The sequence below is a fragment of the Chelon labrosus genome (assembly GCF_963514085.1).
Source record: "Chelon labrosus genome assembly, chromosome: 19".
In the NCBI taxonomy this organism is placed as follows: Eukaryota; Metazoa; Chordata; class Actinopteri; order Mugiliformes; family Mugilidae; genus Chelon; species Chelon labrosus.
Genome location: NC_140352.1, coordinates 9,734,343 through 9,758,054, shown reverse-complemented (window position 1 = coordinate 9,758,054; position 23,712 = coordinate 9,734,343). Strand labels below are relative to the sequence as shown.

Below are 23,712 nucleotides of genomic sequence, written 5' to 3'. Positions count from 1 at the left end.
TCAATGCTCTTGCTGTGGCATTTTGAATCAGTTGGAGGCTGTTTAAACAGCTATTTGGACAGCCAGACAGTAATGAATTACAGTAATCCAGCCTCAGAGATACAAATGCATGAACTAGTTTTTCAGCATCACTCTGAGACAGGATGTTCCTAATTTTGACGATATTACGCAGGTGACAGAAGGCAGTCCAGTTGACTTGCTTTATGTGCGATTTAAAGGACATATCCTCGTCAAATATAACACCATGGTTTTTCACAGTAGTACTGGAGGCCAATGTAATCCCATCCTAAGAAACCAGGTGATTAAATAACGAATCTCTGAGATGTTTAGGGCCCAATAAAATGACTTCTGTTTCGGGTCATCCAAGACTTTATGTCTTGAAGGCATGCTTGGAGCTTAATCAGCAGTTCGTTTCATCTGGTTTTAGGGAGAAATATAGCTAGGTGTTATCTGCACAATTTGGTTGTCTGATGGGTGATGTAGTGATTCTCCACTGCCAAATTAACACCATGGAGATGAAGAGGTCAAGGACAACATGTACTGCTGTCATCTACTTATGAGTATTATGATGATATCATGCATATAATAATGAAATAGGACGGATAGTGGAACCATGTCAGCCTGTTGCTATGTTGATTGCTCGTTATACTGACAGTTTCTGCAGCTAACACTGGATATAATTTTACCTGTTCTATAATGATGTTACTGTTACAACCCAATAAGATATTTATTTTTCAGCTTATGATATGACACCAGCATGAATGTTTTCCATGCTGTTGATGAGGTCCTGAGTTCATTAAGCCAACTTAAAAGATATAAACATTATACACATATTTGTTTTGTTTTTTTGACATATTGAGCATTTGGCATAATGACGTGTGTATATATATTCCCGAAGTTCGCCCAGGGCGCTAAACACACTAGAGACACACAGACCCCTACACATTTATATTCCTCACAGGGTGTTCAGGTCCACTGGACCCGGGGCTAATAAATGTCTGTAAACTGGGAAATTGTAGGTACTGTCTACCTTCAATATGTGCACCTGTGTGTGTGGGTGTGTGAGAATTTTGGGCCATCCCACACAAGGTTGCAACAGTGTTGCAAAATTAAAGTACCGACACCTGTCTGCTCTCACATTCCCACTCATTTTACCCTCTGTATAGCGAGAACCAATTTTATTTTCTCATACTTTATACCAGCTGCAAATTAGGTGAGGGGGACAATATACAGTATATAGCTTTGCCAGCATGGTTTCTTATCACAAATGATCAAGATGAAGATTCTCTGCACAGAGAATTAATTTTGGAAGCGAGAGAAACTTTTGATGATGATTTAGATGAAGAGGTTTCCAAAGGTGAGGATCATATTTCAGAAAAGTCAGAGTCTGACAGTGACTTGGAAGACGAGGATGAGACAGACCATCAACTACTTCCAAAATGAAGACGAGCCATAGGGCCAGCCTGTCAGCAACCAGCCCCAGGAACAGCCCATCCGCAGACAGCCCATCAGCAACCAGGACTAAGACTAGAACAAGCCCACCATCAGCTAGCAGGTGAAGAAAGGTGGATGTCAAAAAATGTTGATCACATGGCTGCCAATGTGATCAAGATGCAACCAGGTCCAACACGGATGGCAGTGACTCATGTACAGGACATCAAGTGTTCTTTTGAGCTTCTTATTCCAGATCCCATCCAGAAAATAATTCTGGATTGCACTAATTTAGAAGGAAGGTGTGTTTTTGGAGAGAGGTGGCAGGAGTTGGACCAAACCCATTTACAAGCCTATTTCGGGGTTCTTATCCTTGCTGGAGTTTTCAGGTCCAAAGGGGAATCCACGGAATCCCTGTGCGATGCAGATACTGGCAGAGAACTTTTCCGTGCCACAGTGTCTCTTGAAAACTTCCACATTCTTTCCAGGATTGTCCGCTTTGATAACCGAGATGACAGACCAGCTCGACGACAGAGAGAAAAGCTAGCTGCCATCAGGACTGTGTGGGACAAGTGGGTGCACCGCCTCCCGCTGTGTTACAACCCTGGGCCTAATGTCACCATTGATGAGCAGCTGATACTATTCAAGGGCTGCTGCCCCCTTAGGCAGTACATACCGTCTAAACACAACATCACATGCAACAGTTTTTTCTACCTCGCACAAGCTGGGACAGGAGCTCCTAAAGAGGAAGCTGACCATGGTGGGAACAATACAGAAAAACAAGTCTGAGCTCCCACCCCAACTGCTGACTACAAAGAACAGCCCTGTCAACTCTTCCATGTTTGTGTACACGGCTGACACGTCCTTGGTATCCTATGTGCCAAAGAAAGGCAAGAATGTGACACTCATGAGCACACTGCACAGGGATGGGAGAATCTGTGACGAGGAACATCAAAAAACAGAGATCATCATGGACTATAATGCCACAAATCAGTGTACCGCAACAACCAGATCTGTGCTGACAAGATAGTTGGCTATACACAGGGGAAATAGAATGATATGGGGTGTGGTCTAGTTCCTGAAGTTAAAATAACTTCATAACAAGAGAAATAAGCTTCTTCACTTTGGTGTCCTTTAAACATGAAGCTACAGATTAAAGTAGCGTAAAAACGGACAATGCGTTTTATTTTTTTTATGCTAAACTAGCCAGTATGCCCTGGCTTACAGTAACAATTGCACAATGTCTAACTTGCAGTTAAAAAGCAAATAAGAACTTAAAATGTTTTCCTCAAAGTCAAATTTTAGCACAACTGTAATCTGGCAGAAGTGAACAAAATAATATATGTAATAAAACAATATATACATTAGATTAGATTAGATTAGATTAGATTCAATTTTATTGAAACCTATGTACAGGTGAGACCATATATACAGGTGAATGAGCAGGATATACACAATGATTGAATGAAGTACTATAAACATATTATACAGATGGATTTGTTCGTTAAATGTGAGTAGACTATAAACATGAACTATAACATAATTTACAATAAAGGAGATGGGCAGATGATAAATTAGATGATACAAGCGATACAAACGATACAAACGATACAGACGATACAGACGATGCTATGGAGCCGGCAGGAATCTAGTACGTCTCCCATGGAGCTCTGAGTCGAGCCTGCCACTTCCCTGTCAATCAAAAAAAAAAAAAAGAAAAAGAAAGGGGCGGGCTACACAATAGTCAATCAGAAGCACTATTGTATCTGGGTAAGATAACGCAACAACCAATGAAAAAAAAATATAAACATTGTTATCCCAGAATTGTTCACATGATTCTGCTACAACCAACTTCTGGCAGAACAAATACACACAGACCAGGGAACTATAAATCTAAAGTTTTTTACTGTAGGAAGCACCAGCTCCAATCACTGGTGCTCTATCTGCCACCAAAAGAACTCCTGTGCCCATCAAGGTGTGCGGGATGTGACAAGGCACATAGAAAGTAAGCGGCACCAGGCCAAACAGCAGGCACTGAAGTCAACCAGCACGGTCAAAAACTTTAACTTGCCAGTGACTGTAGAAATTAGTGTCCAAGAGGCATATATGAGACATTCATCCATGACATGGACAGAATACTGCTCTGTAATGTATTTTTGTTGTTACTAAAACTGAGAGCAGTTATTAATAACAACAACACTAATAATAATATTATTAATGAAAGAACACCATTCCTGCGACGGATGTCACTCTTGCCTGCATTCCAAACTACAGAGCCCTGCAAACTGTTGCCCTGTGTCAGAGTATAGTGAGCAAACAACACAGCAACAAGCTGACGTAGTTCTCATAAGTACACATAGATGGCAGCAGTGTACCTTTATCTTTTTTCTTCTTTTCTAAACTGGGCACCGGATGCTTTGACCGCTTCATTTCCATGGTGTTAATTTGGCAGTGGAGAATCACTACATTACCCATCAGTCAACAGTCAGGACTAAACCAATTCACCCTGATGGTGTAAACTGCTTTAGTATTAATTTCATTATTTACTTGTATAGGCTCATAACTTCTGTTATTGGCCTAAATTAACAGAATAATAAATTGATAAATGAACTGATTTGTGGTATATTTGACAGCGTTTCATGGCATCATATTAAATACATTGTAGTCTACTATAGAGGTCTGCTACTCGATAGATCAGCATTAACTTCCGCTTCCCACCTGCCCATGGTCGCCCATACCTAAATCCGCCTCTGCTTTCACCTAATTCAAATTTATTATAATTCAATTCCTGACAGAGAAGACCCCTTTTGGTCCCGAAATCATTTGTAGTAAGAATTTATAATATTTATTTATTTTATTAAATCTGTATGTTATAGGACCTTTAGTATCAAAATCAAACATGGCCACCTCTGCTGTGTCTTCATGTGAGAAAGTCTTAATCATAAATCCCATTGAAAGGTGAACAATTTCCAAAATGTGTTGATCGCGATATCACTTGAATCCTCGCAATCTAAAACACCTGAAAGGTCAAGCTATAAAAAGAGTCTCGGTTACCTGTGGAAAGGATCACATTCAATCTGAAAGACAAACAGCAAATATTTCAAAGCATATTTTTTACCTTTATAAAGTACAGACAAGGATATGTACCTTACATTGGATACGTATTTGGGGGTGGTGGTGAACGTTACCTCTGTAAATCATTTTGTTCTATACGAATATAGAACATATATGCCAGTATTGATGACTGTAAAGTTCCCCGTTCCCCTTTCTTGTTTTTTTTCCTTAGTTTTTATGAAATTGTGTAATCCTGCTTGTCCATGGGTTAATATGTAAGTACTAACATATTTATCTAATCTCTGTGAAGGTTCTCAGTCACCCAGGCCATGGTATATCCAGACAAAACAAGCTGAAATAAGGTTAACTGGACTTGTAGAGTTTCTTGACGTTTCATCCAAGTAACTTCTTTCGTACTATAAAAACTGGCGGGGAGTTTAAATAGGAACATCTGTGAGTGCTGCTCATCAGTAACTCACATGACTAGTGATGACCAGATACTTAAGCCTCTAAGTACTGCGGGACATAGATGCCGTAACCTACATATGTAGCCAACGTCGGTGCGAGCCAAATACTTGTGTGTTCGTCGGTGTGACTCGCTCTGGAAAAACGCCACCTAAATGCTAGTCAGCCAGAGACTTCAGTCTCAAGATGTAAACGGGGGTGAAGCTTTTTGGTGACGGACATTGCAGATTGATGGCACATTACATCTCAGTCCACCTCCCTTGTTCAGAGAGGGATTTTCCAATTTAACATATGGCTTATTTTAAACCATCTGTTTTCTCTGGTTAAATGCGTACATTGCTGTCCTCAAAGGAGTGTCCTTTGGCCTTCACATGTTTTCTTTTTATTTGCAGATGTGATGCCTTCACTGAAGCTGATTCCAAAGCCAACAGAGCCTCTGCTCCTTCCAAAACCAGGAGGTGATGGCTGTGTGCGCTGTGCTGTGGTGGGTACGGCAGGAATCCTCAATGGCTCCAAAGTCGGCGCAGAGATTGACTCTCATGATTATGTTTTCAGGTAAGAAAGAGGGTGGGGAAAATTTTTTTTATTTTATTTTTACTTTTTTTGTCAGTCCCCACCGAGTGTGCTGTAAGGTTTCAAAGCCATGGAAATTGTGGTTATAATCTATCATGTATGTCAGTTAAAAATGATTTAATCATAATAAAATACCAACAGATATTCTCCAGCGGAAACAGTAAGCATCCCCTTGGCTTCAAATTCCCTCATAACATTTGCATGGGATTACAATCTGTCCATTTCTTCTCTCTGATCCGTGTCTTGGTGGAATTGTTGGTGTGCTCAGAATCAATATGTTGCTGAAATGTTCCTCAACTTTCAGACAGCTGTCACAAGAACATGTAATGTTGATTAGTTTGTCCAGAGCAAACAGAGATTATGGTTTGCTGTCTTAGAAGCACAAGCGGCATCAGTCGTGGATGACGAGGTGCATGCGTGGCAAAATCTGTGGTGGCACTAAAACTGGTAGCATGCTGAGTATTGAAGTGCCGTTTTCAACTCACGGCTACGGTCTGCATACATAATAAGCAAGTTGTCTTACCATTGGTGTGGTTTGCTAAAAAATAAAACAAACTGATCAGTCCAGTCAGATTTGAACTGGAGGTTTTCCTGGTTGACTTTGCGTTTTTTCCTGCAGGCCATGGCTGCGTCTTACGCATATTGATTAGTTGACGGGCGGCTAAGCTAGTTAAGGAGCATATACAGCTGCATTATGTCATGTATTATAACGCCAGCGTGTTCTACGCGTTTAGGTTGATGGTCGAGAGTACAGCGTGGAGCGAGGTCAAAATAAAGCAGTTCATCCTTTTTTTACAGCCTTGTACAAAATGTTTTTTTTTGTTTTGTTTGAGGTTGACTTTTTATATAATTTAACAATTTGACTTGCATTCGAGATTAAAATTACTGCCAAGATGGTGACAGCCAGTGCCAGCACACTGAGCTTCAAAACTCTTAAAAGCTCTTAAAGAAATGATTCAAAACAACTTTTCAGAAGGTTGCAACGCCTTTGTGTAAACATGAATATCTACATGCAATGCAACTGCAATCCATCAAATTGTGAGAGTTTCAGTCTGTTGCAAAGGGGTGGAGCAACAGAACAACAACATTCATAATGCTACTAAAATTCAAAGGATGGTAACTAAGACCTGAACCATGAGAAATTAAAAGGTGCTCTCTGTTTACGGCATGTCGCGCAAAGTTAAGTTGAGCATTTGGGCTTAGGTATCGGATCGGACGGGCTATAGTTATTTTTTCGATGTTCGATCCTGATATTTTGACCAATATCGGGCCGATACCGATCCTAAGTATCGGATCGAGCCATCCCTAAATTTGTCAGTCAACCTGTGAAGGTAACATTCACGATCTTTAGTTGATAAACCTGTGGCATAGCTTGACAAGCTGTTTATCTCCACCATACTTCCGTTGCCAAAATGTGCACACATACAGTACGTTCTATGTCATCAATGTGTACAAAGAGAAAAAGGGTCTATATAGCTTTGCCAGCATGGTTTCTCATCACAAATAATCAAGATGGCCAAAAGATTCTCTGCACAGAGGGCCTTGGAATTAATTTTGGAAGAGAGAGAAACTTTTGATGATGATTTAGAGGAAGAGGTTTCCGAAGGTGAGGATCCCATTTCAGAAAAGTCAGAGTCTGACAGTGACTTGGAAGACAAGGATGAGACAGAGCATCAACTACTCCCAAAATGAAGATGAGCCATAGGGCCAGCCTGTCAGCAGCCAGCCCCAGGACCAGCCCGTCAGCAGCCAGCCCGTCAGCAACCAGAACCAGGACTAGGACAAGCCCACCATCAGCTAGCAGGTGAAGAAAGGTGGATGTCAAAAAATGGCGAAATTGAATGGTCTTGTTCCCCGAGAAATGTGCCATCCCACATGGCTGCCAATGTGATCAAGATGCAACCAGGTCCAACACGGATGGCAGTGACTCATGTACAGGACATCAAGTCTTCTTTTGAGCTTTTTATTCCAGATCCCATCCAGAAAATAATTCTGGATTGCAGTAATTTAGAAGAAAGGTGTGTTTTTGGAGAAAGGTGGAAGGAGTTGGACCAAACCCACTGACAAGCCTATTTCGGGGTTCATACCCTTGCTGGAGTTTTCAAGTCCAAAGGGGAATCCATGGAATCCCTGTGGGATGCAGAAACTGGCAGAGAACTTTTCCATGCCACAATGGCTCTTCCACATACTTTCCAGGATTGTCCGCTTTGATAACTGAGATGACAGACCAGCTCAACGACAGAGAGACAAGCTAGCTGCCATCAGGACTGTGTGGGACAAGTGGGTGCACCGCCTCCCGCTGTGTTACAACCCTGGGCCTAATGTCACCATTGATGAGCAGCTGATGCCATTCAAGACCGCTGCCCCCTTAGGCAGTACATACCGTCTAAACTTGCCAAATATGGTATAAAGATCTGGGCTGCCTGTGATGCCATTTCCTCATATGCCTGGAACTTGGAGGTACACACAGGGAAACCTGATGGAGGGTCCTCTGAGAAAAATCAAGGAATGAGAGTTGTCCTTGACATGACTCAGGGACTCAGTGGGCACAACATCACATGCGACAGTTTTTTTCTACCTCGCACAAGCTGGGACAGGAGCTCCTAAAGAGGAAGCTGACCATGGTGGGAAACAAGTCTGAGCTCCCACCCCAACTGCTGACTACAAAGAACAGCCCTGTCAACTCCTCCATGTTTGTGTTCACGGCTGACACGTCCTTGGTATCCTATGTGCCAAAGAAAGGCAGGCAGCTGGCCGCCATCTTCCAGTTGCTGAAGGACAACAAGGAGTCGTTTGGGGAGATGTCCGACGGAGACATAGAGGAGCAGCTCCGACTCTACTCCATCTGAGACTCCTCTCTCCTGCATATATTCCACAGGGAGTGTGCTCTTTTACTTTCATGCACCACTGAAGGACTTCTCCAAATACTCACATGAACTTGTCCGCAGTACTCAACACAGATGTACACTCCACTCTTGCACCAACCGCACTCACTTTATTTTCCTGTCCCAACCACCTATCGTAAATGTAAATATTCTGCTGGAAATATTCTAATTGGAGACAAATAAGGCCTCACATGTATAAAGGAGTGCTGCTTCTTTCAGTTTTGTTTTGTGCTTTGGTCAAAAATAGTTTTATTTATTAAATTTTTTTAAATAAAATGATCAACTTTGTAGTAATTAAATCTGTGTAAAAACCCACAAAATTACTTCTGCATAATACCCATGTTGCTGTGAAATAAACCAGATACCTGTAAAGCTAGGTGTGTGTGATTGATGTCATTTTATTGACCTTCTTTGCATCATGCCAAGCAACCCTGCCCAATTACGTTATCAAATGGATCAAGTATGTAAATTTCAGGAGAGAAAGACGCTCCAAACAACTTGACTCTGGTTCATTCAACTAAAAAGCCCCCACTTCTCAGAGATGGCAGTCCGAGCCACCAGGACCTTTTCTCTGTTAATTGTGATATCACTTTGCATTAATTTTTTTATTCTACCATGGGAAGGTTCAGTAGAAATCTTCAGGTAAGTTGTGCTTTTATATTTTGCCCACAAATAGCACACAGAAAGGAAGCTATAACTTTTATATTTTTTTGCACGTAAATTATAAGATAATTCTGTACATTTCTTTTTGTACATTTATAAAATATCTCTTATGTTACACTTTTTTTGTTAAATTTTCAGCTGGACAACTTTCTCAGGAAAAGCCAGACACACAAAGGGAAACAGGTTACATGAAGATGACTTTACACTTTCTGGAGAAAAAGGAAACTTGACTCCACGTCCTGCTGTGTTTACCACAACACACCAGTCGAAAATAACTATTTCAACAAAACCAAACCCAGTGACAACACCAAAAATGGATCAACTGAGCACTTCTACAAATGAAGCCGCAGCTGAGACGCCAATGCCCATCCTCTCCAAGAAATCCTTCAAGAAGCTTCCAAAGTGGGATTTTGAGGATGTTTATAACCAGGATGCCCCACCTAGACAGACAGTAAGCACGCTGAGACAAGATAGAACAGAATCTGTTTAAATGCATTAACTTAAAGTTTGTGGGTTGGCACGGCTGAAGACTCCTCAGCAGCTTTAGCATAACCTGCATACATTTATTGTTTGCAGTGGATGAATCAATTTATTTGAATGATGACTGTCATTTCTCTATCATCTGACAATGTTTGGTTTGTTTCATAATTTAAGATTTTATCACTTTTTTAGACTTGTGCCCAGGCTCTGCGAAACTCAAAGGATGAGAGCTTTAAGAAAGCTTTTCTTCCCAACATACGTTTGTTTCTGCACAAAGACAACATCAACATGAGTGAATGGAACCGACTTTCACATTTTAACAATCCTTTTGGTTTTATGGAGTATAAGTACGATGGTAGGTATTTATGTGTGTCTGTGCCTAGGCAGTATTCAATGTACAGGGCTGATGAATAACAGCCGTAAAGCAATACTAGAAACAAATTGTTGTTGAATTCATGTTCCTCTTTCTGGATATATATAACCCAAAAAGCCAAATGATAAATGTGAAAATTTGAGACCAATAAGTCTTCTATGTTCAGATCTAAACATTTTCTGCAAAATTCTGACAAAAAGATTAGAGATTATTCTCCCAGGATTTATTAATAACAGATCAAACGCATTCATTTTGAGCCTAGATGGGTTTTAAATATACAGGCCAGGAGAGTAGAACCGGACCCTGCTTTCCTGTCATAAGATCCAGAGAAAGTCCTACCTGTTTGTAGTACTCAACCATTTTGGCCAACCATTTTTGTAACTGGGTGACACTTTTGTAAAAAGAACCATATGCTGAGATGATCACCATATTAATCTTCATTAATCATTAGCAGGATGGTAAACACACAACTTTATTCCACCGTTAAACACGCACAGAGATACTGTCACACCCCTAACTATCCCACCCTGAACAAAGAAGGAACTAAGATTACTCTCTTTCTCTAACTAACTAAGGGGATCAGATAACTACTGAAATGTTAAACATGTAAATAAAGTGCAGGAGCTGATAAAGACATAAATATATAATCATCTTAAATCCTAAAATAATATTGCACAACCTAATATTGCACATATTATAATAAAATTATATTCTGAAAATAATCAAAAATAAATGATGTGTTGGATTGTAACAGGATAAAATGTGCTGGGTTATCATTATAAAAACAATGTGAAATCATATCCAGTTAATAGATGGACTGATAGATATCCAGTTGATAGATGCAAAATGTTGCCTCGTGTCAGATGTGGTAGGAATTTATAATATATTATTTATTTATTTATTTTAATCTGTGTCTGTTCAATTACCACTCACTTGGGGGGGAGGAGGACAAAAAGGAAAGGGACTGAAAGACGGGGGGCAGCCAGTTTCCTGATTTCCTGATTCTCTGACCATTCATGGGTGCAATAATAATGTGCAGTTGGTATTTTTCCTTTCAACCATGTGCAATCACAATATTTATGCAACAGCCATGTATGTACAGTCACATATTTATTACTATTCTTTTTCTGGGTGTTGGGTATTTGGGGTTTAATTCGTGTACATGGATGACTGACAGTGCTGTATGCGATGGAAATGTCAATTTCCCTGCGGGAGACTTCAGTCTCAAGATGTAAACAAGGGTGAAACTTCTTGGTGACGGGCGTTGTAGATTGATGGCACATTACAGCTCAGTCCACCTCCCTTGTTCAGAGAGGGGTTTTCCAATTTGGCTTATTTTAAACCATCTGTCTTCTCTGGTAAAAATGCGTACATTGCTGTCCTCAAAGGAGTCTCCTTTGTCCTTCATGTGTTTTCTTTTTATTTGCAGATGTGATGCCTTCACTGAAGTTGATTCCAAAGCCAACAGAGCCTCTGCTCCTTCCAAAACCAGGAGGTGATGGCTGTGTGCGCTGCGCTGTGGTGGGTACGGCAGGAATCCTCAGTGGCTCCAAAGTTGGCGCAGAGATCGACTGTCATGATTATGTTTTCAGGTAAGAAAGAGTGTGGGAAGAAAATCAGTTATGTATTTTGTCAAGCCCCACCTAATGTGCTCTAAGGTTTCAAAGCCAATTAGTTGATGGAAATTGTCATTACAATCAATCATGTATGTCAGCAAAAATTTATTTAATCATAATAAAATACCAACAGATATTCTCCAGTGGAAACAGTAAGCATCCCCTTGGCTTCAAATTCCCCCACGACATTTGCATGCGATTAAAATCTGTCCATTTCTTCTCTTTGATCCGTGTCTTGGTGGTTGAAATGTTCTTCAACTTTCAGACAGTTGTCATAAAAACATGTAAAGTTGATTAGTTTGTCCAGAGCAAACAGATTATGATTCGCTGGCTCAGAAGCACAAGCAGCATCAGTCCTGGATGACGAGTGTGTGCGTGGCAGAGTGTTTGCTTAGAGTGTGTCAACAAAGGAGAAAGTCTGGGATGTTTAAACATCCTTCATTATGATGGTTTATGGGTTTGTGCATCTAATACTTCACTTTCTCTCTTCCTTACTCTCTGTGTCAAATAAAGGAAAAATTAAATCGATAGAAGTGGTGTACTTCTATTCTAAATTTGAGCTATCTCCATCAGAATGCCAATGCAGCACTTTGACTCTTGAAGTACTTGCAGCATGGTCCACCAATTAATTTTACCCGGGGGCTGAATAGTGTGAAGCATGTCAAGCCAAGGAGTTGTTTTTTGTGGAGATGCTGTTTATGCTGCTATTACTATCATTAGTGGTAGTAGTACTATACAGTAATTGTTATTTCTAGCAGTAATAATAATATTCATTTACGTCTGCGGTTGACAAAGCCTGTTTTGAAACCAGGGGGAAAAAAAGCACTCTTGAAACAAAGTAAGTTCAAAATCACTGTTTTCAGGATGTAAATTCAAATGTGTGGACCATGTTCTGGACCAGTGACAGACAACCACCAATAACATCAATAACAAAAAATTCTTGTATTATTTTAATGTCTTTGTTTAGTATTTAAAGTGTAGTACTGTCTTTTCCACCATTTCTGTTCTCTCTTTGCATCTATCTATTCTTTGAAATTAATTTCTGTATCAAGTGTAAAATGTGATATATATCAATGAAGTTATTAGTAGTGTTGTTGTTTCACTCTCCAGTCAGTGAGAGAATGACAGTGATGATCTAAGGCAGTCCTTGTGAAGTAGCTGGCATTAAAACTGGCAGCATGCTGAGTGTTGAAGTGCCGCTTTCAACTCACGGCTACGGTCTGCATGCATAATAAGAAAGTTGTCTTAGCATTGGTTTGGTTCGCGAAAAAATAAAACAAACTGATCAGTCCAGTCAGATTTGAACTGGAGGTTCAACAATTCTGTTTAAATTTAAACATTTTAAAATCAGCAAAACACTTACTAACCCATAAGTCAATACTCAACTCTACAGGCTCCATAATGGACAGAGATAAAATGGTTTCCAGTGGCAAAGAAAAAAGGATCAAACCTGTTGGTAGGATTTGTTAGACATTACGTTAGGCCTTTACTATCACATGTTTAGAATGTGTTTCCTATTAGATGTATCCCATTATGGCATCATTTGATGCAAAAATAAATGAATGTATGAAGTTAATTAATTAATCAATCAGTTATTACACATTTGAGTATGTGTGCACTATCCTCTATGAAAACCCAATATTATTGGATTAATATATAAAATTTTGCTATTTTTATTTTGGTTGCCAATTTTATATAAAATGGTATTAGTGGAGCTCATCCCTGACCTAAACTTTCCCCTTCGTCATTTTCATCCATTATTAATAGAGGTATGTTGTACTTGTGTTCTGTTGGGGAGTTTGTTTGTTTGTTACACTTAGATCCAGTTATATCCTCATAAATCTATTCAAGGTTTCTTTCTACATTATATAAAAAAAATTGTTATAGTTTACTGTTGGCCTGTTGTATGTACTCAAATATTTAACTTATTACTGTGCCCTATATATTACAATAAAGGTCTACCTACCTGTGTGCTGTTTCAAAGTCCACTCCATTGTAAAGGAAAACAAACTGTTGGAGGAGTAATTAATCTTTTATGTTTTATTTACCCTCATGTTAAGATGTCTAACATCACAGCAGAAATAAACCTGTTTATAGCTTGGCACAAAAAGATTTTTGTTCGAGGCCGAACAACTTTTCAGAAGGTTGCAACAAATTCGTGTAAACATGAATATCTACACGCAATGCAACTGCAATCCATCAAATAGTGAGATTTTCAGTCTGTTGCAAAGGGGTAGAATAACAGAACAACAACATTCATAATGCTTCTAAAATTCAAAGGATGGTAACTAAGACCTGAACCATGAGAAATTAAAATGAACAAAAACACAATGTATATAATATACAGCATTATACATATGTACTGAAATGAAGACATGGGAGCCAGCTTAGTTGCTTTATATAGGAAAACAATAAGCTTAATATCAGGATACAGAAAAACAATGTTATTTATTGATTTGCTCTAGCCTACAGTGTGGCTTTATTGTCAGCACCATTTCTTCTGGATGGTGAAGGCCACAGCCATCCAAAATATGTAAAGAGGGATAGTAGTGCTTACTCAGAAGTCAGTACACTTGAGTATTATGTAAATGAAGCAAATGAAAATGTAACCAATCAACATCTGCAAAGCCTCTTGTTTTGAATTGTTTGTGAGGCAGGATGAATGGTGCCGTGACCCAGGGTTATGAGGAAGACGTAGGAAACAGAACATCTGTGTACGTTCACACGGCCCACTCCATCACCACATCACTATATTTGTTCAAGAAGTACGGCTACACGTCTGCCCCTCATGATGAGGTACTGAAACTTAAGATGGTGTAATGTTGTTTATACTCACAATGAAGATAACGTCTGTCTTCCTCTTTGGCAGGGGATAAAGTACGTCATGATTCCTGAAGGATTGAGGGACTTCCAGTGGCTGGAGGGGCTTCTGAAAGGAGAAAGAGTCCGTGCTGGCCCGTACCACAAAAAGCTGTAAATATTTTCTTTTTTTTTCTTCATCTGTGCTAAAATAACATAACTTTACGATTCCTCAGTGTTTCCTCTTATGTTGTATAGAGTCTTGTATGTGACTTAAATAGTTTTTATGGTGTTGGATTGAAATAAATTGAGAAAACAAGACATTTTTACATTTAAAAATAAATCTTCATAATGATTACTTACTGTACGCATTGTTCATTTAAAAAGAAAAAAATCTTTGACACTGAAAGTATATTGTATCATTGAATTTCAAAACAGATTTACAAAATTGAAATACATGTATGACTAAGCAAATGTAGAGTTTAAAAATACACTTTTGTTCTCCAAGCCATTATGTTGGTCATTGTTACTATGACGTCCATCAGACTCAGTAGAGCCATTCAACTGATTTTCAGTTCAAACTCTTTGTTGTTGTGCTCTGATAAAGCAGGCGTGCGCCCATATGTCAACAGCTACCAACAATCTTGATAAAATCAACTGAAGAACACCCAGTCCTGCCTCAACGTTGTACAAACATAAATGAAATTCATCAGCTTGTTCCTTCATTTTCAACTGTTGCTTTCCTATTTTAACCCTTCAGGCCAAGGACGTACTACTCAGGGCAGTACAACGAGAGCCGCTTCTACGTTCTGCACCAAGACTTCCTCCGATACGTACGAAACAGGTCAGCCTCCTGTCAAACACCCATCCAAACTTTCTGTGGTTTAAACTGTATGCTTTTGTAAATGTATCTGTAATGGTAACAAACAAAAGTCATTCTTTTATAAAACAATTTTCATTAAATGTATGACGTACTTTTCTTGTAATAACTTTTCATTATTGTTACGGTTATGTAGCAGTAGGACCTAAATGCAGGGAACAAAAGAAAGAAACAAAGCTAACTTTTGAAAATGAAAACTGAATATTTACAAACAAGAAAAAAAGGCGCTGCAGGAATGGCAGGATCTGAACACACAAATCCAAAAAAACAGATAAAGACCAAGACGAGAACTAAGGAACATGAGGAAACACGAGTGTACGACAAACAGGGTAACATCTCAGAAAAAAAAACCAACGACGACTTGACAGAGGTAGCAGAACAGGGGTAATGTAGCAGAAGTCATGACAAAAGCAAAGGCAGGGTTATATATTCACTCACACACAAGGGCTGATGGAATAACTAGAGACAGATGAAACCAGAGAGCAGCATTGATTAAACAAAAACACGAGCAAGTTTGGCAGAAGTGTGGACGGGTTGTCGATAACGCAGCTCTGCGTGCCTCCACTCTCAGACCATTCTGCACACTCTGGCTCCAAAGTCGGAAGATGGCGCTGCCTGTATCCCCAGCCAATGTAAGGAAGTGGGGACGCATAATTATATAGAGTCTCTGGAACAGTGAGACAGGAAGTAAAACCTAAATTCAACAAGAAAACTGATTACAAAACACCAGAAAAACCAAACAAGGTTACTCAATACATTCAAAATTCAACATCATGACACATTGGAACATGAATGTGTTTTTTTATAATTTTGAGGTCAGGTCTTCTAAAGAGTGTTTCACAATGAACCTCAACAAACTGCTTTCACATGAATTCACGAATCATAGTAATACAACAATATATGCATAATATACACAGTAGTAGTTTAAAAATACACTCTCCTGGGCTAATATTTAAATGATATGACTTCATATAATTCTACAAAAACTAAGAAGATTATTCAAAGAAGTGTGGCTTTCTGTGAAACAGATGTGTTGCCATGTATCATCTGTGTAACACGCAGTCACCAAAAGCATTTAATCCTGCCAAGCTGTCTGTTGATTAGAAGACTATAAGATTAAAATGACCAATTATAACAAATGCTGCACACAACAGAAAAGGGAACCAATAGATTTTTTTTTACTTGTCAATTTTGGAGTTGTAGATTGTCTTTTCATATAGGTAAACATGAATCTAACTCTATGTGTGTGTTGATTTGATGTGTTTTCATTACCTGACAGGTTCTTATTGTCACCTAATCTGAATGCTTCATTCTGGCCGATAGTCAGACCAACCAATGGGGCTTTCACTCTCTTCCTGGCTCTGCATTCCTGCGACACAGTAAGTTAATCTGGTAAACATAGATACTGATAAAGACCAAGACAGCTTTAGGTATGAATGCATTTTTTTTCATTTATTTTTTTTTTTGGAAGCAGTTTCATACCCAGCTTTAGGACACAACTGCAATATCTTGTTCTGTTAGCCCCAACATTGGAAATCCTATTCAAAGTAAATTGGAGCAAATCCACGTCAAGGGTTTTCATTGGTTTAATTGGTTTAATCCATGTTTTACAAGGAAAAAACACCTGCTCATTGAGCTCATTATTATGACCAAAAGAACTCTAAACCTTCACCTGTCCTCCATGTTTTCTTTCTCTCTCTCATCCTCAGGTGAATGCATATGGATTCATGACAAAAGACTACAGCAAATACTCCAACTACTATTTTGAGAAGCAGATTAAAACCAAGGTCATTTTCTACAACAACCACGACTACAATCTGGAGAAGAATTTGTGGGAAAATCTTCACAACAGGAAAATACTTCAGCTATATCAGAAATCTGAATCAGTGACAGAAAAGCCAGAGCAACACTAATACATCAAGAATTTAGCATGTGTTGAAGCAAATCCTTGGTAATATATACGATAGTAACCCCTTGTTTAAAGCAGTTTGTTTTTTTGTTTTTTGTTTCCAAATTTTTATAATCCAGAATCTGAATGAACAGGAAACATACACAGATCAGGCATATTATTATGACCACCTGCCTAATATTGTGTAGGTCTCCCTTGTGCCCCCAAAACAGAGTGTCCTGTGGTGTCTGGCTACAGAATGTTGATAGTGGGGGCCTTTGGGTCCTATTGGTTGAGGGGAGGGGCCTCTGTGGACCATCCGACAAAGACTTGATTAGGTTGGGATCTAGTTAATTTGAAGCAAGGTCAACACCTTGTGCTGTTTTTCATGTTTTCTGAGTTGTACCTACCAGGCTGAACAGGCAACCCCACTCTGCTACGGGGTGGGGGTGCCTGGTCTGGTCTAGGTGGGTGCTACATGTCTAAGTAACATCCACACCATAGCCAGGTTCAAAAGTTTCCCAGCAGAACATTATATGGTCACAAGATGGTCAATGTTATTTACTTCTCCTGTCAGTGGTCATTATGTTATGCCTGATTGGTGTATAATATTGAGTTTTAGTTCATAATTTTTATCCAGATAAGCTTACATACACAAAAAATTTAAGTTCTGTTTATTGTTTAATTGTATTTTTCTCTTTATCAACACTTTATGATTTCTGGTAGTGTGGTTATAAAAGTAATATTTGGTGTCACGAATGTACTTTGTAGTTTCTTTGCAAAGGTTTTAATATTAAATGACACTTACGCATCTCTGGTGGAACCATTTCAGCCTATTGCTATGTTGCTTGCTCGTTTGCTCTTACAAAGGGCGACAGTTTCTGTTGTCAGTCACATTAGCAGCTAAAACTGGATATAATTTAACTTGTTCTATAATGATGTTACTGTTACAACCCAATACGATGTTTATTTTTCAACTTATGATATGACACCAACATGAATGTATTCCATGTTCATTAAGCCAACTTAAACAATATATACATTATACACATATTTGTTTTTGGTTTTTTTGACACACTGAGCATTTTGAACTTTGCATAATGACATGTGTGTATATATGTTCCTTAAATTTGCCCAGTGTGCTAAACACACTAGAGTCGCCTCTTGATATCTGTTCATCTACCAAGACCATTTCATCTGCAGCAGAATCTGGAGCATGTCTGTCTATTGTTGCATGGTCTGGTACTCTTTTATTGTTGTGTTGAGCTTTTTAATATTGGAGATAGTGCACCAGTGACTTATTAATGAACTTTATCTATAATACTACATTATCAGTAGTTAATTTAGAACTAGGTGAAGACATAACGTGAAAGACTACAGCAGTTTGTCTCTTGGAAATGATTATTGACAAATGTTAATAATTAAATATTAAAAATGGGGAATGTCTGCCACTTTAGGAACCAAAAATAAAACTGTAATTTTTTGACAAAAATAAACAATTAAATAAAATGTTAATTAGTTTATTTGTTTGTATCCCAGTTAGAATCTTGGAAGCAGGACATGTATAAGAATACCTTACTAACCAGTAACTGAACATAAATATTAGGGATGTAACAAATTACCGATATGAATCGGAAATCGGTTTTGATTTAAAAGATGTGAGTGCATCGATACACAAGCCCCTGGACCGATCTAAATGTACCACGAACCGGTCGATGGCCCGATTACAAAGTTATGAATCGGGTTATTACCGTAATTTCCAGACTATAAGGCGCACCCGACTATAAGCCGCACCCAAGCCCCTGGTGTTTTAATGTTTAATTACCGTAAGGGTTTCTTCTACCACGGAGGGTATTGTCGGGACAGAAATGACTGTTTGGAAACGCAAAGCGTCCCATTTATTTACATTTGAGAAACACAATAAATCTTTCAATCAATCAATGATCAAACTTTCACATCTTTGACATTACAAACAGCATTCGTGCAGTGCACAAATAATACAACGGTGCGCTCCTAGCGCACTTCCTGCAGTCATAGTACCGTAGTAGTGCAGTATAACAAAAAACAAAGCTTACAACGCTTGACGAGGCAATAACGTTAAATGGCTAAATTTAATTCGTTTTTAAAAGTGCTTGCCTGTAACACGGCAGCAAACGTGCAGTAACCCGCTGCTCAACTAAATAACCAGCATCTTTTTCGAAAACAGCCAACACAGCAGTAAAGATGCATTAACACGGCCGTTTACTGTATCAAAATAACCAGCCTACTATACCAGAAAAGTCAGCCAGATCGATCGCCTTTAACTTAAAAGCAGCTCTCGTACTGCATTTGGACTCACTTGGTTTGTTTTGCTCTCGTTACCTGGCGCGAACTGTCTGTCTCGCTCCTGCGCTTCCATGATAGTGCGCCCCTGGTGACCGTTAGCTGTAAGAATCCATAATTCGTTGTATAAACCGCAGGGTCCAAAGCAAGTGACAAAAGTAGCGGCTTATAGTCCGGAATTTACGGTATATCAGCAATACAGCTGGAAGCCCCGCTTGCTTATTCTCTTTCTCTCTCTCTTTTCCGCAAAAATCTCGCGAGACTCTATTAAACTTATCACTATGAAGGTAAACAATATCACATTTTTAGGATTGATTTAGGATCATTCATAATGTAAAATGTCTACTTTAAACAAGGAACTATATCGGATTACTCTCTAGGCAATTGAATCAGGTCAACTGGACTTGGTTTTTGTCTGTGTCTGCGGGCTAGTCAGACTTGCTGCTAGTCTCTCGAACTGATGAAGCCACTTGGATAAGGAGCGAAACGTCTTCACAGACAAAAACCAAGTCCAGTTGACCTGATTCAATTGCCTAGAGATGCCTTTGACCTGGACAAATGAGAATTTGCACAGACTCATCGGATTACATCATATTGCACTGAATCGTACCGAATCGTATCGGATCGGATCGGATCAAATCCTACCGAATCGAATCGAATCGGTTGTTTTTAAAATGTATCCTTCCTGAATCGTTTCGTACCCCATGTATCTAGATACGTATCGAATCGTCTTATATTGGAGAGATGCACACCCCTAATAAATATCATTATTCCAGATACAATACACAATGAAAGAGCAGTAAATAATAAGTGTGTTTGGGCATAGAGTGGACTGTATTTTATTTATGAACAGTTTCGTGGTGGTTAGCACTGATGCCTCACAGCAAGAAGGTCCCGGGTTCGAATCCAGCCCGGCTAAGGCCTTTCTGTGTGGAGTTTGCATGTTCTCCTTTTATCTGCGTGAGTTCTCTCCAGGTACGTCCAAAGAAATGCTTCTTGGTTAATTGGTGATTATGAATTGGCTGTAGGTGTGAGTGTGAATGGTTGTCTGTCTCTCTGTGTTAGCCCTGCGACAACCCCTCTCCACCGAAAAGAGACGCTTCCAGTCTAATCAACGCTCTATTACTGCCATCTATTGGTCCAACCGTGCTACTGCATGAAATTATTTAGTGGACAAATAGCTAATACTGCTCCAAAAAGAGGTCAATATTAAAAATAAAATACAATAAAAAACAAATGTGACCACATTTTGTGTGGGTCACACATTCCCCAACAAAAAAATCAGAACTCCACACTTTTCCTTAAAACCACAACAAATATACACAGTCCTGAGGTTTCCGTTTCTTGTGTTTATGTAAATATGAGTGTGGGCATATGTGTGTGTTAATATGCAAAGGAAGGGACAGTGTATGCTATCATGACAGGGTAGAGCAGTGGTTGGTATAGCGCATGATAAGGTGTGTAGTTTTTGTGCCCTACAAAGTCCAACAGCGTTCACAGACCCCTGAGGCTGGTAGGATGGCCTTTGTAACTCAGCTGGCCTGGACACTCTTAACCAGTATTGTGCTCTAGGGACATCATCATCATCATCAGGTGAATCACTGCTGTGACATGGTTCTCTCTGTCCACGCTTTGCTTATTTTCTTTGGTTGGTGTTTTGTTCTTGGACTGTTCAGGCATACTCACAGGTAAGTTATTTACAAGTTGGAGGAGGTTGTTCTGTTGTTCTGGAGAGACTCATCTTCTGTAGGGTCGTGAACAGGGCATTTTCAAATTCCATGCCTTGGTCGTGGTGCAGCCTGCCCAGGAACCCAAACCGAGGAATAAAGTCATTAAATATTCTCTCTGCAGCTGTTCTGCCTGATTTATTCCGTGTTGCATACACTTGGGCAAATCTCCTGAAGTGGTCTATGCATACGAAGATGTAGTCATATCCCCCTTTGCTCTGTTCTAGGTGCATGTAGTCTATGGACACAAGCTCCAGGGGTGCACTGGTCGTGATTGTTTCCACTGGTGCTCTGTCATGGGCCACAGATTTCATGGGTCACAGGTTTCAATAGAGACAATCTCCTGCTAGCCCAATAACTCACTCTGCCCCCAGATGACCCTTGTCATTGTGCAGATGCTTAAGTACGAGGGACCGATACTCAACAGGTAGGACCAGCTTCTGTAAAGAAAACAAGACTCCATGTACAGCTTTCCCCATTCATGCATCAGCCTTTTCACAGGGACACTCCTGTCTTCATTGGTGAGCACTGCTTTTGACTGTTTAAGCTTTATGATCTCATTAATAACCACATCTTGCCTCTGAGCTCTAATCAGTTCACTCTGGCTGATGGCAGGTAATGTCATTGTACATGGTGAGTGTGAATTTTGGGTCAGGTTAAGAGGAGCAGCATAGGCAACATCACTTTTAACATCCACATTGACTTTTCCTGGTCTGTACTTCATACTGAACTTAAAGTCAGCAAGCTCTCCAACCCATCTGCAACCCGGATTCAAAATCCCGATAGAACAGTACAGGTGGGTGTGACAGGATATCAATAAGCTGCTCAAGGATGGTCTGGTGGCCATCAGCCCACTGGATGGGAGTCTTTGAGGGCAGCTGTGCTCCTTTACTCTTTTGTCCCTCAGCTGAGACGCCACTGATGGAAGAGGATTTTTAACAGCTGTTCTGTAAATGGGTACTGTACATGATTTACGATGGCTTATACACTTTTTTATAGTGTTGTTAATCAAAAAGTGACACCCAGAAATCTCATGAATGGGGAGAAATGCTTTGCCACAAGATTCTTAGTCAAACATCTACTAAAAATTCATGCTTCTCACCAGTTTCCATACACAAATATGTCATTTCCACTCGTCTGTTTTGCTGACTGTCCGGTTGTCCGCTGCTCTTCTTCCTCCCTCTCACCGTCCTGTCTCTGCTTCACGTGTGGTTGTGTGTCGTTGGCATTTTTTATTCAGAGCTAGGGTTGCAAAGGGGTGGAAAATTTCCGGTAAATTTCCGGTAAATTTCCAGAAACTTTCCATGGGAAGTTAAACTGGGGAATTTTGGAAATATTCCAAATTAGAAACCTTCCATGGGAATTATGGGAATTATGGGAATTATTGGGAATTTATAGGAATTAACTGGAAATTGGGGGTAATTTAAACAAACTGTATCATATCCAAACATAAATGTAAATATTTTTTGTCATAAGCAGACATCCATGCAAAATAATACAAAAACATGACATTTCAACAGATTTATTTCAGTAGAACTTTAGTTTTTATTCTTGTATGAACAATTATTTTAATGAACAACCAAAACATGAATGTTGAGTAAATACTCACCCCTCCCCCACCCAATCAAAAAGTAAAATGACCCCCACTCCCTCCAGCAAAGTCCCATTCAACATGTAAAACAAAAGCCTCTTCCGTCAAGCTTCGCAAGCCTAGTTTCTGCATGTTCTGCATTTTTGCCAAAACCTTTCAGGCAATGGCCTCTTCCTAGGCCTCATCAACATCCTCCATGTTCACCTCCTCAACATCCGACTCCAATGACTCCTCTTCAGTGTCACTGTCCAGCCTTGTTGAGGATGGCTCTGTGTCAGGTTCAAAGAGCCTTAGGTTTGCCCGAATGGCCACCAGTTTTTCCACTCTCACGTTTGTGAGCCTGTTGCGAACCTTTGTGTGTGTGTTCCCGAACAGTGACCAGTTTCGCTCAGAGGCGGCTGATGATGGTGGGATTTGGAGGATGATGGAGGCTATAGGTGCAACGGCCTCAGATCCACAAAGTCCCTTCCACCAGGTGGATGCAGATATGTGCTGGCATGACTGCCAGATTCCATCCCCTTCCCAAAGGCCAGTCTTGGTTCGGTACTTCGCCAAACTGCCCAGAACCTTGCCTTTATCAAGGCCCAGGTGGTCTGACATGGCTGTAATGACAGCATAAGCACCGTTAATCTCTTCTCCAGAGAGAATGCCCCTGTCATATTTTGGGTCCAGCATGTATGCTGCTGCATGCACTGGCTTCATGCAGAACTCCCGGCGCTTCTCCATTGACTTGACCACAGCAGTTTCCTCTGCTTTGAGTAGTAGGGAAGTGGGCAGGACCGTCTGGATTTCTTCTTTGAGGTCAGCAAAGAGACAGTGGACATCTGATAAGATGGCATCATCACCCTCTATCTTGGCAATTGCTGCTGCAATTGGTTTGAGGATTCTCAGGCTGCTAGTCACTCTTTCCCAGAACACATCATCTAACAGGATTCTCTTGATGTCACCCTCAATGCCTGCAGTCT

General features: G+C 39.9%; 1 protein-coding gene across 1 annotated transcript; it reads left to right on the top strand.

Moving 5' to 3' along the window:
* The first annotated feature begins 8,844 nt into the window (after positions 1-8,844).
* Positions 8,845-17,198, top strand: LOC311504143 (alpha-N-acetylgalactosaminide alpha-2,6-sialyltransferase 1-like). The gene is made up of 9 exons (XM_084567140.1): positions 8,845-9,050; positions 9,210-9,522; positions 9,744-9,906; positions 11,354-11,516; positions 14,198-14,336; positions 14,410-14,513; positions 15,100-15,183; positions 16,499-16,598; positions 16,929-17,198. The coding sequence occupies exons 1-9, from the start codon at positions 8,950-8,952 to the stop codon at positions 17,130-17,132; spliced, it is 1,371 nt and encodes a 456-aa protein (XP_084423266.1). The 5' UTR covers positions 8,845-8,949; the 3' UTR covers positions 17,133-17,198.
* Positions 17,199-23,712: the final 6,514 nt, after the last annotated feature.

Excerpts from the sequence above, each read along its gene's own strand:
- LOC311504143 (XM_084567140.1), top strand. The coding sequence starts at position 8,950 with ATGGCAGTCCGAGCCACCAGGACCTTTTCTCTGTTAATTGTGATATCA. Across the intron at positions 9,051-9,209 it reads GGTTCAGTAGAAATCTTCAG|CTGGACAACTTTCTCAGGAA; the intron begins GTAAGTTGTGCT and ends TTAAATTTTCAG. Across the intron at positions 14,337-14,409 it reads CGTCTGCCCCTCATGATGAG|GGGATAAAGTACGTCATGAT; the intron begins GTACTGAAACTT and ends CCTCTTTGGCAG.